We start from the raw sequence: 18,394 nt of genomic DNA on the forward strand, positions 1-18,394 counted from the left end.
AAAAAAATTGTAAATATTTATGAGTGTTTAGACTAAGTAACTTTTCCTGATTGTGCTGCATCCTGTGAAAATCACACTGTGGGATCTGTGGATCTGGATGCAGAGGAGAATAGGAAATAGGCACTTCTGGTGCAGAGCTTAACTCCAGGTCCATGATGACTGACTGGTCTGGTTCCGCCTCCTTAAGTTTGCAGGGGACATGAAGATCCAATGAAGAATCTGTGGACCTGGATACTTGGAGAAAGGAGAATTTAAAGTAAGAGACAACATATATGATTTTTGATTACTTATTAATGTGTTTGTATAACAACATTGATGTGCCTAATGTACAATATAGACCAAACAAATAAAAGTGCAATCAGCCTACCCCAAAGAGCTTACAAAATATGATCCCAGTCCTGAAAACACTTATGCATATACTTAACTTTGTGCATATGAGTACTTCCATTGGTTTTACTCAAATTAAAACTAGCATAAGCGTCTGCACGGATCAGGGCCTAAATTAGAAAACATAAAGGAAATGACAACATTAATCTAAATGTTAATCTATGTAATGCAATTTCACTCTGTGTAAAAACTTGTGACTGACTGGTTTTACTGCCCTTCCCCATAAGGCATTGTCTAGTTAATGCACAGAAATATTGTGTGATTTTTTTTTCCTATGGTGGGTATAACTCTAAACTACACAAAAACCTTAGAATTTTTGTTAAAGAATGGCACACTTTTCTGGGTCTCCAAGTTCTAAAAGTCACAAAATAGTTCATTGTCTCAAAATACTGGAACATTATTATTAGAAAAATTAGAGTAACAACATAATACTGTATTTCTTTGTGAGCAAGGGATTTTCCATTTTGAAGGGGAAGTCAGACAAAAATATTTCTGAAAGTTACATTGTTTGTAATGTTATAGAAGAAGGCAATATTGGTCTTTGCTTAGTTTCTTGGCGCCTGGTTTCACTTTTGACAGGTATGATGTCTTTATTATATATGTTTTATCCTTACTTATTTTATTATTACAGCATTCTTGAGCTCTGACTCTAATTCCACCACCTATGATTTATATTAATATATTCTAACATTTTGATAAAAGAGAGCATAGAGCTTCATTGGAAGATGAGACCAGATCTTCTGAAAATGAAAGAGGTTGCCCTTATTTACCTTGATAGGAGTGGTGGCCTTCAGAAATTTGTGGACGATTGCAAACGATATAATGGTACTGTTTGTTCAGTAAACCTTCTATTAATATTGACAGACCAAACAAAGTTAGTTTTTTGTGCTCTGAGACACTTGCATATTGACTCTCTGCTCTTACAGACTCAAAGCAAAGTTATGCTGTCTATCGATTCATTATTTCGATAAATCCTTCTGATATTGCTGAGTTGGATGCAGCTCTTGGCAATCAGATTCTGCACAAACCCATGAAAGCTGCACAGATTTTTCAGTCGGTAAGTGAATTTGTATGTTTACAGAGGCAGAAATGTATTCAACGTTTTAAACCAAATTTTTCTTTGCAAAATCATTTTATTTTTTAATTACAGGTCTGTTTCATAGCTATTAAAACACTGTCATTAATTGAACAATTACAGACAGAGGCCCAAGTGAGTTTAAACTTTTTACCAGCTTAGATAAAAATAAAGTAATTTTCAAACAATATTAAGTTGTATTTAGAGATCTTTTTGGTGTTAATTTTTCAGTTTTAATTTTCACTTTCATTCAACAGTCCTATCAATCTAAAAAAAAAATAGTTGGAACTTCTTACCCATGCATACTCTGGGTATGAGAAGGTGGATATATGTGACTATGAGCTATTTTCACCTTATTTGGCACGTCCCTGGAATATGTTTTTGTAACTGTGGACCACATTGGGTTTTGTACATGAGTATTTGTCATTTATACTAAACATTTCAAATAAAAAAGATTTTTGTTTTAATGCAACCCTTTTTCTCTCATGAGATTAATATAGTGTTGAAACCAACACACTTGCCTCCTCTGCCAAGTTATATTCTCAGCCTTTGTGAGTTTCCACTTGATTACATGTCTCAGAGATTTTATATGTCAGAGGGAATAGTGATTGCAATGGGAACTGTAACGAAATACACACAAGGAGCAAGATTCCTTTGTTCTGAGGAAACCTGTCCATTTTCTGAAGGTAAGAAAAAAAATGTAAAATGAGAAAAGTTCTAGACTCAAAAGGTTCTCTGACTGATTAGCCCATTAACTCGAACTCATTATTTACATTAAAATCTAGACAAACTTGGCATTTTCCTGTATAGATTTTTATGTAATTTACTCAAAGGAACTGCATATCCAGGATGCATTTTGTTGTAGTGAGAACATCACAACTTTCTGATGTGGTCAAATCTGGTCAGTGGCCAGATTTACACTACAAAGGGTTGCCTGTATACCGGCAAACTCTCCCCCCCCCCCCCACATCCCCTAAGTAGAGACATCTTATACTGGCAAGTTCTTTTGCCAATATAGCTTATAACAGTTCCCTGAACAAAATAAGCTCTACTGATTAAAGGACATTTTTGCCGGTTAACTATGTACACTAGGGGGTTTTGCCTGTATAAAAATGTTGTAAAGACTCATACCCTAACCAATGTTCTTATACCAGCAAAAAGTTTCTAGTGAAGACCTGGCCAGTGTCAGACTCCTGCCTATACAGCAGGACTAGATTAGGATTGATTCCTTCACAGCAGTCTAGGACTTGTTAACTTTAATAACTTCTTTGATTTCTATGAGACTATTCTCCCCTGCGTAAAATTACTCTGGTGCTAAAGCTTTTGCAGGATTAACCCCTAAAATTGTTTTTCACAATCATAGTGACTGTGAAGGTATAAAAGAGAAGCTAATTCCCAATGTTAGAATATTCATTTTAGAACACATTGTAATTATGTTTTTAATCAAGAAGACATATATTTATAATAATAAACACAGAGACCTCATGTAGTTTTGAATGGAGCACATAGGGACATATCATCTCTCTGACTGCTTCTCACAAAACCAGGCTAACATGATGAGGTTAAGAATCTGTAATAAGCAATTCTGCCATCCAGTGGTAAAACTACAACCCAGGGGTTGCCAAACTGTGGCTCACGAGCCACATGCGGCTCTTTTACCATTAAATGTGGCTCGCAAACCCCCCTCTCCATTCTCCGCCTACCAGACTGGGAGGGGGCTGCTCGGGACCTCTGCTGTGCAGTGGGGTGGGGCTTCTATCCAGCGGGGAGAAGGGTCTCAGGGCATCAGCCCTGCAGGACACACCTGCCGGGGCTTGGGGCTTCAACAGGAGTGGGGTTGAAGCTCTGAGTCCCAGCTCCCAGCAGGTGTGCCCCAGCTCTCAAACGTCTGATGATTGTTGTATGTGGCTCGGAGGGCCAGTACACCATAATTGTTGATTTTTATTTGGTGGCAGGGGCAGAGATTCTCAAGTCATGAGAGAAACATAGAACATTCAATAAAGCTGTTCATCTTAAGAACAGAAAAATTCGACACTTGAGAACTCCTGATTCTCAATTCAATGCTTTACTCACTCTACCACTCTGGTTGGGGGATTAAAATGAAGGCTGTGTGCCATTTTTAAAGAGCCAGGAAGTTTTCAGAGCTTATACTTGTTACCATATAGTAAACTGAAATAAACTGCATTTAAAACCAATTATATATTTTAAGTAAAGTCCATTACAAATTATTATGACTAAATGTGAAGAAATATTTGGCTATATCGTCTATGTAATGCTTTCTATTAGGGTTTAATTATATAAGAGTGCATATCCCTGGAGCTACAGAGTCTGCAACAGTGAGGAATGATTTTGTATGCAGTTTATGTGCTTCACCACTGCGAGAAGACATGAAATTTAGAGTACTTGGTGGTAAGAATTATGTAGTTTTATTTTTAGTTCTAAATTATCTTTCTACTTTTGATACATTTTTATTTACTTAGTTTATTCTTTAAAGAGTAAAGTACCATTCTTAAGAAATATAACATTCTACACTCATTTATTTTGTAAGATAAACAGCTAGTTGAAATGATAGATGCAAAAGCTCTGAGTGCTTTCCAAGGATATTCCAACAACAAACCACATTTCAGAATTCAGTCTTTTACAGTTTTCCTAAGAGGTGAGTAGGCTGTGTATTCATCTATCCTAATATAATGATAAAACTGAATGAGATCTATCTATTTAAACAGAAATGTTTTAGAAATGAATGGTATTCTGTAAAACGGCTTTTTAGTTGGAACAAATCCTTACAGTTTCCTGATATATTCATTTCTCTGGACAAAATGGTGAAAATAATGATAGTTTATATTTAGTTGATTATGTCATTTTTATTTGAAAAGGAATCCCATGTTGTAAGCCAGGCAGTTAAAGACAACACATGTCAAAACATTGGTTCATTCATATTTATTTTGATGTGTTATTTATAGGGCCCTTCCTAATTCATGGCCATGAAAAACACATCACGGATCATGAGATCTGGTCTTCCCCCATGAAATCTTGTCTTTTGTGTGCTTTTATCCTATACTATACTGATTTTACAGGGGAGACCAGAGTTTGTCAAATTGGGGGTCCTGACCAGGGGGTGGGGGTCACAAGGTTATTTTAGGGGAGATTGTGGAATTGCCACCCTTCTGTGCTGCCTTCAGAGCTTGGTGGGCGGAGAGTGGTGGCTGTTGGCCGGGTGCCAAGCTCTGAAGGCAGTGCTCCACCAGTAGCAGCGCAGAAGTAAGGGTAGCAAATGCCATACCATGTCATCCTTACTTCTGTGCTGCTGCTGGTGGCAGCTCTTCCTTCAGAGCTGGACAGATGGAGAGCGGCGGCTGCTGGCTGGGAGCCCAGCTCTGAAGGTTGCACCACTGTCTGCAGCAGCGCAGAAGTAAGGGTAGCAGTATCGCAACCCCCCCCATACAATAACCTTGTGACCCCCCACAACTCCTTTTTGGGTCAGGACCCCTACAATTACAACACCATGAAATTTCAGATTTAAGTAGCTGAAATCATGAAGTTTGCTATCCTTGGACCGTGAAATTGACCAAAATGGACTGCGAATTTGGTAGGGCCCTAGTTACTTAATTAAAATGTCTTGGCCGGTTCAGCATTATCTCACTTTCTGTGTAATTTGTTTCTTCCTCCTTCCTCTGGTTATATTGTTTTGCAGTGGCTTAACATTTTTTGTAACATCCTTCCTCAATCTAGCCATTTTCCTTATTTTTTCATGATCTCTGGCTTCTGAGGTTTCTAACTTCCATTGCAAACAATACAGTATTCGGAATGTGAAAATTCAACTACAGGCTCCAAAAAACTAACCTCGTTTTATGACAAAATATTTTTGCAGTATTGTAACCCTTTTCCACTTTTGAAAAATCATTAGTTCTGCTTTGGTGCTTGCTATTTAATGTTTATAAAATTCATCTATTTATATTTATTGAAAATTGTGTATTAATCCATTTACTCCAAAATAACAAGCAACACAACTAAATAGTGATGTTGTATGTGTATTATTACAAAGTAAAGCCTTTGGGCTGAATCCTGTGAGGTAATGTGTGCCCTCAATTTCCATCGGCTTCAGTGGGCACTGACAGGACATAGCATCTCACAGCTCAGGCCCGTACGAGGTTGCACGTAACTTACATTACAAACATTACCAAAAACAGTACAGGTTTTGAATGGCATGAACAGAAATTTGAAGGTTTCCAAATATGTTTTTGCATTTTCTTTTAATCTATTTATTCTAGGTCCTTGCTTCTGAAGAAGCATTCTATGTAAGCTTGAAAGCTTGTCTCTCTCACCAACATAAGTTGATCCAATAAAAGATACTACCTCACCAACCTTGTCTTTCTAATCTTCTTTACTAAGGCATTTTGCCATCACATTTACTTGACAATAAATGATCATGAGAACACTGCAAATCTCAGAGCAGAGATCTGAGAGTACAAACATTCTCCTTTGTGTTTAAATTCAAAACTAACTGCATTATCCATTTTCTCAACAGAAAATCATCCAGTGGCTCGTCCCACTCACTTCCCTCACCTGCTGCCCTAAAATGTTATAAATTGTCTACATGCATAGTTCTATTCCCATTCTTTAAGGCTGCATTGAATCAAACTGTTGTGTGTGCTGCTTCCCCTAAATTATATTTTCTAATCTGAACCACTAGTTTAACATATAAAAATACTTTATAATCTTAAAGTTTTGGATTTTCTAATAAATCCCCATATTTCCAATGTATATTTATTTTTTCTAGACGAATTGTCGAACAAAATGAAAATAGGAAACAGGTATAGGTTTATAGGAATTCCGGCCTGCATACAAAACTGCTCACAAGTTACAGTCTGTATAGAAGTCAACAGTATACAGCTCTGTAGTCCAGAAGGTAAGACAGCTGTATAGTAAATTAAAATTACTAAAAATAGATATTTTTATTAGATCAAAGGCTTGGCAGTTAGTGCAGTCTGCTAGTACATGGGGATCCAGGTTTGGAAGCCACTTTGGTACTTTCACTCCAGTAATCTTGAGTATGGGCTTGTCCCAATTGGTTTTTTGCCATGATATTGCTGTCACCCAAGAAACACACACAATACTATTGTCCACTTTTCTATTTAGGAAAGTGCAGAACATTATTTATTGATGTGCTTTTCCACTATCATCTTATTTCTAAGCTCTGCTTTTCATTAGAGGGTATTGTTTCAGTTCAGACCAATGGCAACTGCAACTGGATTTTGCCTCAGGCTTCCAGTCTCCAGCTGTGGCTTTTCTTGGTTGGAGACCTTTGTCTCACTACCTTCTAATGGGTATTTCCAGGCTGCACAGTCCTCTGCCTTCACTGTGTTATTCCCATCAGAGACAGGCTGCCCAATCACATCTGCTTGCTTTCTCTTCAGAGATGGTTAACAGTGTGACTGCCCACAGTTGTAAGTTACCACACAGTTCTTTCTAAGGGTATGTCTACACTACGAGGGTAATTCGATTTTACTTAAATCGAATATGTGGAATCGATATTGCAAAGTCGAACGTGTGTGTCCACACTAAGGACACACTAAGGACAGTAATTCGACTTTGTGAGTCCACACTAACGGGGCGAGCGTCGATATTGGAAGCGGTGCACTGTGGGCAGCTATCCCACAGTTCCCGCAGTCCCCGCTGCCCATCGGAATTCTGGGTCGAGCCGCCAATGCCTTCTGGGTAAAAAAAATTTGTCGTCATCCGTCCGTCACTAACGCCCTCCCTCCCTCCATGAAAGCGCCGGCGGGAAATCAGTTCGCGCACTTTTCTGGTCAGTGACAGCGCGGACGCCACAGCACTGCGATCATGGATCACGCTGCGACCATCGCTGCACTTGTGGCCGTTCTCAACACCTCGCAGCTTATCATACACCTTTCCCTGAGGCAGATGCAGAGAAATCGGGCGAGGAGGCTACGGCACCGCCGTGAGAGCCTGAAGTCGGAGAGTGGCACAGAGCTGTCAGAAACCACGAGCCCCAGCGCCCAGGACATCACGGTGGCAATGGGGCATGTGGATTTTGTTGAACGGCGATTCTGGGCCCGGGAAACAAGCACGGACTGGTGGGACCGTATAGTGCTTCAGGTCTGGGATGAATCCCAGTGGCTGCGAAACTTTCGCATGCGGAAGGGGACTTTCCTCGAACTTTGTGAGTTGCTGTCCCCTGCCCTGAAGCGCAAGGACACCCGCATGCGAGCAGCCCTCACTGTCCAGAAGCGAGTGGCCATAGCCCTCTGGAAGCTTGCAACGCCGGACAGCTACCGGTCAGTCGCGAACCACTTTGGTGTGGGCAAATCTACCGTGGGGGTTGTTGTCATGCAAGTAGCCAAGGCAATCGTCAAGGTACTGCTCCCAAAGGTAGTGACCCTGGGAAACGCGCAGGTCATCATAGATGGCTTTGCCGCGATGGGATTCCCAAACTGCGGTGGGGCTATCGATGGGACTCACATCCCTATCCTGGGACCGGACCACCAGGCCAGCCAGTACATCAATAGAAAGGGCTACTTTTCAATGGTGCTGCAAGCACTGGTGGACCATCGGGGACGGTTTACAAACATCTACGTCGGATGGCCGGGCAAGGTTCATGACGCTCGCGTGTTCAGGAACTCTGGTCTGTTTAGACGGCTGCAGGAAGGTATTTACTTCCCAGACCACAAAATAACTCTTGGGGATGTGGAGATGCCTACAGTCATCCTCGGGGACCCAGCCTACCCGCTAATGCCCTGGCTCATGAAGCCCTATACTGGCGCCCTGGACACAGAAAAAGAACTGTTCAACTACCGTCTGAGCAAGTGCAGAATGGTGGTGGAGTGTGCTTTTGGCCGTCTCAAAGGGAGATGGAGAAGCTTACTCACTCGCTGTGATCTCAGTGAAACCAATATCCCCATCGTTATTGCAGCTTGCTGTGTGCTCCACAATCTGTGTGAGAGCAAGGGGGAGACCTTTATGGCGGGGTGGGAGCTAGAGGCAAATAGCCTGGCTGCTGATTACGTCCAGCCAGACAGCCGGGCCATTAGAAGATCCCAGCGGGACGCCCTGTGCATCCGGGAGGCTTTGAAAGCTAGGTTCCTGAGTGAGCAGGGCAACCAGTGACTTTTCAGTTTGTGGACAGAAAAGCTGAACCTGCCCCCGTTTCTTTACCCAGTCCATTTTGACTATCCTCTCCAGTTACATACAACCTTCACCCCCTTCCCCTTCCCAAAAAATAAAATCATTTCGATTTTTTAATGAACACCGTTGTCTGTATTGCTGTTTTCGCGGGAATATTTTAAACCGGGGACGCAGACTGTGGCGGGGGGCGGGTTTAGTGTTCTGATGCAAATGATACTTCTAAACTCCCGGAATGACAGGCTCCGCACTGGTGGACTGGTTATTTCAATGGAGCCTGCCAGCACTCCTGGGGGGGACTGTGTGTATGTGTCGGCTATGTGACTTTCTGGCAGGGGGGGTAGGGTTACAGATCCCCTGCTGCGTGGATCTGTGAGCCAGGATAAGGACCGCTGCATAAGATCTGTAACTGCCCTCCCCCGCCACAAAGTCACAGAGCAACCCCCCCCCCAAAACATGAAAAACACCTCCCAGACTGACCAGGGTAACCAGTGACTGCACTGTGTATGTGTCCTGATGCTGGACCTGACACCGCCTCTGTACCCTGCTAAAGGTGACTGTCCTGTCCAATTACCAAGCCCCTTCCCCCCCTCCAGACAGACTCTCCCTCAAAAGAACCTGACTGAAACAGTAATGAACAGAAACAAACATTTTATTGCGAACCAGAGATGAAACGTGGGGGGTGAAACTTGGACGGGGGCTTGTGTGAGGTGGGTAGGAAAGGACTTATGAAATTTTGGGGAATGTCAGCCTTCTACTGCTAGAGCAGTCTGCAGGGGTTGATTGAAAGTTTTAACGGCCCTTGCCGCCCCTCCTTCTTTGGACTTTGGGTGAGGGTGGTGTGGGACTTGGTGGCGGGTGAGGGCGGTTACAGATAGACTGCAGCGGGGCTCTGTCCTCCTGCCTCCGGTCTTGCAGAACATCCACAAGGCGCCGGAGCGTGTCCGTTTGCTCCCTCATTAGTCCAAGCAGCTTTTCAGTAGCCTGTTGGTCCTCCTGACGCCACCTCTCCTCCCGTTCCATGACTGCTCGGTGCATTTGTGACAAGTTCTCCCTCCACTGTGTCTGCTGGGCTGCCTGGGCTCGGGAGCAGCCCATTAGTTCTGTGAACATGTCTTCACGCGTCTTCTTCTTCCTCCGCCTAATCTGCGCTAGCCTCTGGGAGTGTGCTGACAGGCTGGGTTGGGAGACAGTCGCAGATGTGTCTGTGTGAATTTTAAAAAGGGAGTGAATTCCTGAGACAGATAAATGAAATTGTATACAAAGAACCTAGTCTTTCTCTGTGAACAAGACCATGCACTGAACCTCTCACATGCGCACTCAGGACAAGGTCGAATTTTCGGCCGTCGCCTTCAGTGCCTGTGGACTTGCGGAGGTCTTGGAGTGTTCAGAGAACTGTGGCTGGAGACCTGAACTTCTGGAGCGGGCAATAATGGTAAGCCGCAGACTTGTGGCTGCTTAAAACTCCAGCAGTAGCACTGGCCTCCTTTCACATTGAAAGCAATGCCAGTCTCTGCTGCCAGCAATCAGGACAGCATCAACTCTGCCCCTGTCCCACCCCCTCGCGGCTGTCCCAGGGAAAGATCCCTGTATGCTGCCCCTCTCCCTCCACCGCGTGGCTGTAAAGCAGTCCCAATACTAACAGTCCCCTCCCTAATTCAAAGCAGGGCGTCATGAGCGACATCACCCTCCTGAGGATCCCGGACACCCAGAGAGAACGCATGCTGCGGGAAAGCATGCAGAAACCGGGGCCGTATGCCGCCATGCTATGTCGGGCCATGATCCCCGAGTACCTGATTGTGGCATGGAGGGGACATGTCTGCTACCACGGAGGGCCCACTAAGATCGCCCTACCCCGGAACCTGATCAACAGGCTTGAGCTCTACCTCCACGAGACCTACGAGGAGTTCTCCTACGAGGATTTCTCGTCGATCCCCGGCCACATTGACCGGATTTTCGCGTAGGTGCACTGAGACTTTGGAGTGGAGCGTCTTGGGCCTGGGAATCATGTAGTAACGGACATTGTGAAATTTTTTTAAAATACTTGGGACTAAATTGAGAAGAGCCTAAGACAGAGAAATCATGCAAAACCCATTTGTTACCTTTGTAAATATTCCTGTTTTGTACCTGATTATTTTTTTACTAGTTTACAGCACTTTTATAAATATACATTGTTAATAGTATAAATATTACCGTTCTGTTTTAAATAAATGTTTACATGTTTACAGCACTTACTGCTTGATCCGTCCCCTGATTCTGTGTCCGGGGTAAGGGATGGGGACGGTTGGTAGGGGATCTCGGTAAGGGTGATGAAGAGCTCCTGGCTGTCGGGGAAATCAGCGGTGCCAGCGCTGTCGACTGCCTCGTCCTCCTCATCTCCTTCTTCATCTTCCCCGTCCGCTGTCATGTCCGACATGATCCCATCCTCGGAGTCCACGGTCAGGGGTGGGGTAGTGGTGGCGGCCGCTCCCAGGATGGAATGCAGTGCCTCGTAGAAACGGGATGTGTGGGGCTGGGATCCGGAGCGTCCGTTAGCCTCTTTGGTTTTTTGGTAGCCTTGTCTCAGCTCCTTGATTTTCACGCGGCACTGCGTTGCATCCCGGCTGTATCCTCTCTCTGCCATGGCTTTAGAGATCTTCTCGTAGATCTTAGCATTCCTTCTTTTGGAGCGCAGCTCTGAAAGCACGGACTCATCGCCCCACACTGCGATGAGATCCAAGACTTCCCGATCAGTCCATGCTGGGGCCCTCTTTCTATTGGATTGCACGGCCATCTCTGCTGGAGAGCTCTGCATAGTTGCCACTGCTGCTGAGCTCCCCTCGATGTCCAAAGAGGAACTGAGATTCAAACTGCCCTGACAGGAAAATGAAAATGAATTCAAATTTTCCCGGGGGTGTGGCTGGTCAGAGCATCCGAGCTCGGACTGCTGTCCAGAGCGTCAAGAGAGTGGTGCACTGTGGGATAGCTCCCGGAGCTATTACCGTCGATTTCCATCCACACCTAGCCTAATTCGATATGGCCATGTCGAATTTAGCGCTACTCCTCTCGTTGGGGAGGATTACAGAAATCGATTTAAAGAGAGCTTTCTGTCGAACTAAATGGCTTCCTGGTGTGGACGGGTGCAGGGTTAATTCGATATAACGGCGCTAAAGTCGACATAAAAGCCTAGTGTAGACCAGGCCTTAGTAAGTCTATTTTATTAAGATAAAAGGCATTACAGAGAAAACATATTAAAAACAATAAAAGAACCTATATGCATTCTAATAAGCTTACTAGAGGTCACTTCATCCCTAACATGCTCTCTGGCAGAGGCAGTCCTTCAATACCTCACCAAAGGGGTTTCCTTATGGTTTCAAGTTCATCACAGCTTTAGCTCAGAACAAGCACAGTCTTACGGGGCCTCAGTAGGCTGCGTCCTTCCAATCCTCCCCTAAGGATTGGGGCCTGTCTGTTTGCTGGATCTGGAAGAAGGCACTGAGCCTGTTTAAAACCAGGCTATTTAACCAAAAATCTTTTCTTTTTCTGTTGGTCCCTGGAGAATCCAGTTTGAACTACTATATGAGGAACTAACCAGAGGGTAGCTTCACAGGGCCTAATAATGGAAGGAATTATATTACCTCTCCCTCCTCCTAGAGGAGTTACATACAATTCCACAATAACACATACAGAATTGCATTTTTAATACAATGGCCCCCAAAGGTATCAATCCTAACTCAGTAAGATTTAACTTAATTCAATAAAGTTTACCTTAATTCCATAAAGTTTGTCCAGGATGATGCAAATATTGTCAGTCTGTCACAGGTATATTTAGATTGTATCTTAGATGGCCATACAATTTCAATTCATGTACTCACACTCTTACTCAATATGTATTAGTGGACACAGTGTCCTTTACCTGTTTAATAATAGTAAAACTAACATTTTAAGCTGTTCACAGTCTGAATTTTTGTTACCCTAAAATAAATTACAAACATACTTGTTTTTAATTATTTTTTCTGATAATAGGATCTACCTAATGCTGATTTGTTTTAATTATATGAATTGCTCTGTTTAAAAGTGTTGATTAAGATATCCTTTGTTTATATTAGATACTTCTGGTATCAGTGAGAATTTTAAGTATCTGCTCTCCTGGACTTCAAGTTCATGTTGGAGGTTTACAGCCATACTTGCCAACATCTTTGCTTCTCAAGTTGTCCCACCAGGCACTTACAATACTCTTAAACTGTCCATACTGTTGAGTCTAGTCCAGACATGTGACAGAGAGAGAGAGACAGCAGATTACCTGGATCTTTTGATTGTGACCAGTGACACCCTAATAGCAGATAGGTAAATTGACACCTGTATTTTTTTTACAAGTACATTTGACTTTAAATAAAAGATTTGCCACGTTTTTATATAGAGAGGTTTGATATTTTCTCAAAAGGAAAACAGAGTTCACACTTCAAAGTGTATCCTGGGGTTTTACTCAGCAAAATAACTTTTTTTTAAAATAAAGGTTTTACATTTTTGATTTCTGAACTCTCCTTTCCTTTGTCATTTGTGTGCAAGGTCTTCATTATTATACTGCTAAGAGGGAAGCAAACTATGTGATGGTCATGTGGGGCATGTGCAATCTAGTGGCATTAACTGACTGCTGCTTATGTCTATGGTGAAATTTAAGGCTTTGCTTTTAATGAGTAAAGCATTTAATGATCAATCTTCTAATTAACTTGCCGAATTTCTAACACCTACCTGTTTAGCAGAGGCCTAACTATAGTCCTTCTGAAGTTGCCATTGAAAGGACTACATTCTGTGGCTATAAAAGCAAAGATTTGCCCCTCTCAAGCCTTAAGTCACTCTGATATAGCACTTTAGTTTTTTCTAAACTAGCTATTTTCTCAAAAATGTCACACTGTTGTGACCTCCAGTTCAGCTCCATCAGTGATTAACAAGGTCCAAATGGCTGCTGGTATTTTTATCACTGTGTTGTTTGGATTAGGGTTGCCAGGTGTCCAGTTTTTGACCAGAACAGGCGGTCGAAAAGGGACCCTGGCGGCTCCAATCAGCAGCGCTGACCTGGTTGGCGGGGATAAGGCAAGCTCCCTGCCTGCCCTGGCTCCACATGGCTCCTGGAAGCGACGGGCATATCCCTGCAGCCCCTGGGAGCAGATGTGATCAGGGAAGCTCCGCATGCTGCCCCCGCCCCGAGCGCCGCCTCCGCAGCTCCCATTGGCAGGGAACTGTGGCCAATAGGAGCTGTGGGGGCAGCACCTTCAGGTGTGGGCAGTGCGCACCGTGCAGAGCTGGCTGGCCATGCCGCCACCTAGGGTCCAGACATGGTGCCTGGTCCCAGGAGCTGTGCAGAGCAGAGCTGTGCCTTAGCACCGCTGCGCCACTGGCCAGGAGCTGCCTGAGGTAAACGCTGTCTGGCCAGAGCCCACACCTCAATCTCCCCCTCGGGCCTTTACTAATTACAGTAACTTATAAAATATATATATATATATATATATATATATAAAATAACAAAGTACCTTACAAATCTCATCTCAGATACTTATATGGTCCCTTTTACTGTAATATCTAAGCATCGCCCAATATTTAAATGCCTTTAATCCTCACAACACTCCTGTGAGGTAAAGAAGTACTATTATCCCCATTTTGCAGTTGGAGAATTGAGGCACAGAGAGACTAAGAACTAGATTGCTAAACTTATTTAGGTGCCTAAATACCTTTAAAAATCAGGGTGTTAAGTGACTTGTCCAAAGTCACACAGGAAATTTTTGGCAGAGCACGAATTTGAACCTGGGTCTCCAACCAATACTCTAACCACTGGACCATCCTTCTTAGCCTCTCCTATCTCTCATGCTTTATTATGCTGAGTTTTGCCTGGCATGGCTGCCACACCATGTCATTTATTAATACTGGGACAAAGCCCACCTCCACCATTTGCAAGCATGAGCAATAGAATCAATGTGGTTCCACTGCATGTGGGAGGCAATGTTTGGGCTGACTACTCTGCATGCCCTAGAACACAGCTCAGTAGGGGAGGGCCCTGCACCCATGCCTCAGTCTTTGGGTCCACTACTGTGTAAATCCACACACCTGTCCCCGGTCACCATACATGAGGCAATGGTTAGTAGAGGCTTGATCCTGCACTCTTTAAAGTCAATGGTAAAACTTCTATTGCCTTCAATGGGGCAGAATCAGGCACTAGCAATGTGGGAAGATAATTCAATCTCTCCTCTGACCCAATTCAGAATTTTGCCTTGTATGCTAGACCAATTTAAGAATATTAAATTAGAATACAGCTGGAAGTTATGCTTCTTCATGTAGTTAGTGCTACTAGAAGGAAACTATTAAAGATAAATAGGAGCAACTATTTCAATACTGCCCCTTTTGTGGTTGTGTATAAGAAACCCTGGGTTTTATCTTAGTATTCAGAAATATTTTATACTCCTATAAAATGATTTTCTTTTCTTTTCTTTAAGTGCTCTACCTTATTCAAATGAAGTTCCAATGTGTGTGCTTTTAATACCGATTTTATAAATACAATTAGTTTTTGTAAAAGGAAAATAATTTAACTACATTTTTTGCAGGTGTTGCAAATTGCTAACAATTATTTTTATCCTAGGCTTTTGAATTACAGTGTTTGTCTTGTAGCCCGTGGCATACGGCACCCAGCATCTAATGATATTTTTCCTACTGTGTCCAAAGATAAGCATGGAACTGGAACTGCTAGCATTCAGGCGTGCAGTGCTCTGCTGGCCAAAGGTGGTATCTGCTTCATAGGAGATTTGTTGTCACATAAAAAGGATAAACTTGAACTTCTGCAGTCAGGTAACCAGTACAAAGCCACTTTGCATACACTGAGCAATCAGAAGAGGGGAGAAATCAGTGCTAGAGGAGAGACAAGTAGAGCCAGGCCTCGACACTGGGAGAGATAGGACCACCAGGCCTCGAGGAAGCTAGTTTCTACAATTTGTCCAGGGGCCTTTAAATCCTAACTGCAACCCTACTCTCATGCACTCTTGACAGGGATGTTATAATTTCTCACTAACTGCTGAGAAAATGACCACCTCTGTCATCAGAAAACCTCATATATGCCATAGATAGGGAGAAAAGTGAGTGGATATTAACAGTACTGGGGAAGAGTAGTGAGATTTTTACATGAATGGATCTTAAAGCAAGGCATGATAGGATCACAGACTTACTAGGGCAGAAGAGGTACCTTCTACATTAACTACTTAAATTATAGAAAACTAGCTTATGCAGGATACAAGTCCTGGCAATAAAGAGCCCTCAAATTATATTTAGGAGTTCATGCAAGCACATTTTAGCATGGCGTGGCAAGTTTTAGAGAGAAAGCCTGTTTTTGAGAGAAAGCCTGTTTTTGAAGATGGAGCACTCCTTTGTCTGTATCACAGCTATAGTAGTTTAAACAAAGCAAAACAACATAACCCTCTCTGTGTTTTAATTTACGTACAGACCAAGGGTGGCATCTTAGCGCTAGTTAGTTTATCAATAGCCTGCAGCGTTACACGGTCTTGTATACACCTAGCTAACTGAATTGGTTTTATGTAAGTGAAAGTTTTTGCAAAGAGGACTAGATGGCATATTCTTTCCACAGGGATATGAAAATCTTTAGCTGGAGAGTACAAAGGTTCTTGCATGCACAAGCATTTTCTCCACCCCCCTGCACTAAATGCATTATGATTACTTGTACATTTTTGCATCAGTTACTTTGAAGAGATCCTGACTTTTCCATAAAAACTAAGTGCAGTATGTAATTGGAATTATCCTCAGACCCTATAACTAGGATTGGAGATTTAATGTTACATTACAGTAGTTTAATTTAAGTAACATGTATTGTTTGACCTGATAGTGCTGGAGAGCAGAACCACTACAGTATTTATTCCTGGAAAGAAGTATGGAGAAGATGTTGACCAGCAAGTTATCCTTCCAGTTCAGACCAGTTTCTGGACTTTTGTAGATGAGGATTTGTCGTCCAAAAAATATGTACAAAAGGATAATACTCTAATTGGCAAGTTGGTAAGACATATACTTTGTTATGGCAAAGTTATGTAACAAGTCTGGAGATGTAGACAATTCTACATGTAAAACAATGGAGACCAGCACAAAGAGGTGACATCTCTGCACAAGCCACAGTGAAGTCACTTTAAAGCCCATATCCTCTAAAAATAGACAAGCTTTTCTAAACATGAAGCCTTTGTTTATTCAAGGGTTTTATGTTGCTCCTACAGCCTCTGAACAAACAGGATTGTAGAGTGTGCGCATGTGTGACATTGGACTACCCTATTTTCCCCCCACAATAGTAATTTCACTCAAAATACCTTTGCACTTGCACACCTATGAGAGAGGGCTAGAGCCTGTCATTTTCTCTACAGTATAATCAGAAGTAAATTGATTTTTTTCTATTTGAAAAATAAGCGGTTGAGCTTTTCAGTCATATTGCTTTGGGTTTTATTCTGTTTAGGATTTGAGATCAATGGCAGCTAACCTTATAGATGCTTTTGGGCTTTTGATACACTGCAATGAATTATCTTGCCAACTAGCTCTTCCTCTTTTGGATCACATCATGAAAAAAGCCATTGATCCAGAAGAAGTACCTTATACCATCTCCCAGCAGTTCAGAACACAAGATTATGAAGAGGTAACTAGCTATAGTTCAGAACAAAATTGTATTTGATAATTTAACACTATTACTTGGCATGATGTGGTTTTCCTGAGATGACTTGTATACTTCCAGCCATGCAGATATTCACTATTCCATGCCCCCTTGTGGTCTCACTGAAGTCAATATGAGTTTTGCCATTATTTTCACTGATAAAATCAATTTCCCATCTATAAATTAGTGGGTGTTTTCTGAAAATTTATCTAGTGGGGATAGCACCCTCTTTGTATCCATTCCACAAAGCACCACCTCAGGACTTAATACTACAACAAAAGATTTAATCATGTTATTTCCAGAAGAACCACTTTCTGAGGGCACGGGAATGTGTGTACCTCTTCCAGGAAGGAGAATGCAGGTATATATTAGTGGAGTATAAGCAAAACACTAGTGACCATTTAATACTTTTTTAAAAATGGAAAACAAAAAAGGCTGACTTATTAAAATTCACAGCAGCCTAATTGTGCAGGATGGACAATATACTTATTGAATTGAACATGGTCCAACTCCATAATGACCTGATGCACATTTGATACTAATACAATATTCATGTTCCTCCACCACTCAAGGCACTTCAAAACGTAAAACTTTAATTGCAATTAATCTGATTTCACCCTAAATCAGATTAAGAAAATGTCTATTAGCGGGAAAAATAGCATCTTTCAAAAAGTAATGGATATGCTGACAAGCAACTTCATTTTGTATCTTCTATGTACCAGGTTGCTTTTTGGGAGTTCTACACTAATTTTTAAACACTATTGACATATCACTGGCATCAGGAGGTACACAGCTCCTTTGTTGTTCAGTCAGAGATTCTCGTGATAGCAGTACAAGTTCCAGCAATAGCAGATGCTCAGTAAATAAGTTCAACCGGCCACTGTCTGGCTGACAGCTAGTACTTAAAATTTAAACTAGAGATAATCTGACTGTCCAGTACAACGAAATCAGCAACAGGTTTCTCAAGATAGTGACCAACAATATGGGGAACTATTTTTAAATCAATTTTTGGTTAACTATTATTTGCATTCAAGGGGATAGAAATTGGGTTTTAGAAGTTTAACCCTGGAACATCATCCAAATTCAGATCTGGTACAAGCAAGTTCATTTCCAGTGACCTCACC

General features: G+C 42.3%; 1 protein-coding gene across 1 annotated transcript; it reads left to right on the forward strand.

The window, feature by feature from the left end:
• The first annotated feature begins 231 nt into the window (after nucleotides 1-231).
• MCMDC2 (minichromosome maintenance domain containing 2) lies at nucleotides 232-17,358 on the forward strand. Its single transcript, XM_026662423.2, has 11 exons — nucleotides 232-1,212; nucleotides 1,314-1,444; nucleotides 1,538-1,597; nucleotides 1,953-2,148; nucleotides 3,749-3,871; nucleotides 4,011-4,118; nucleotides 6,243-6,371; nucleotides 12,694-12,931; nucleotides 15,216-15,421; nucleotides 16,467-16,633; nucleotides 17,079-17,358. Exons 1-11 carry the CDS (start codon nucleotides 1,113-1,115, stop codon nucleotides 17,289-17,291), a joined length of 1,671 nt encoding a protein of 556 aa, XP_026518208.1. The 5' UTR covers nucleotides 232-1,112; the 3' UTR covers nucleotides 17,292-17,358.
• The last annotated feature ends 1,036 nt before the right edge of the window (nucleotides 17,359-18,394 follow it).

This window comes from Terrapene carolina, unplaced genomic scaffold (assembly GCF_002925995.2).
Source record: "Terrapene carolina triunguis isolate 2854851 unplaced genomic scaffold, T_m_triunguis-2.0 Scaffold58, whole genome shotgun sequence".
Taxonomy (NCBI): domain Eukaryota; kingdom Metazoa; phylum Chordata; order Testudines; family Emydidae; genus Terrapene; species Terrapene triunguis.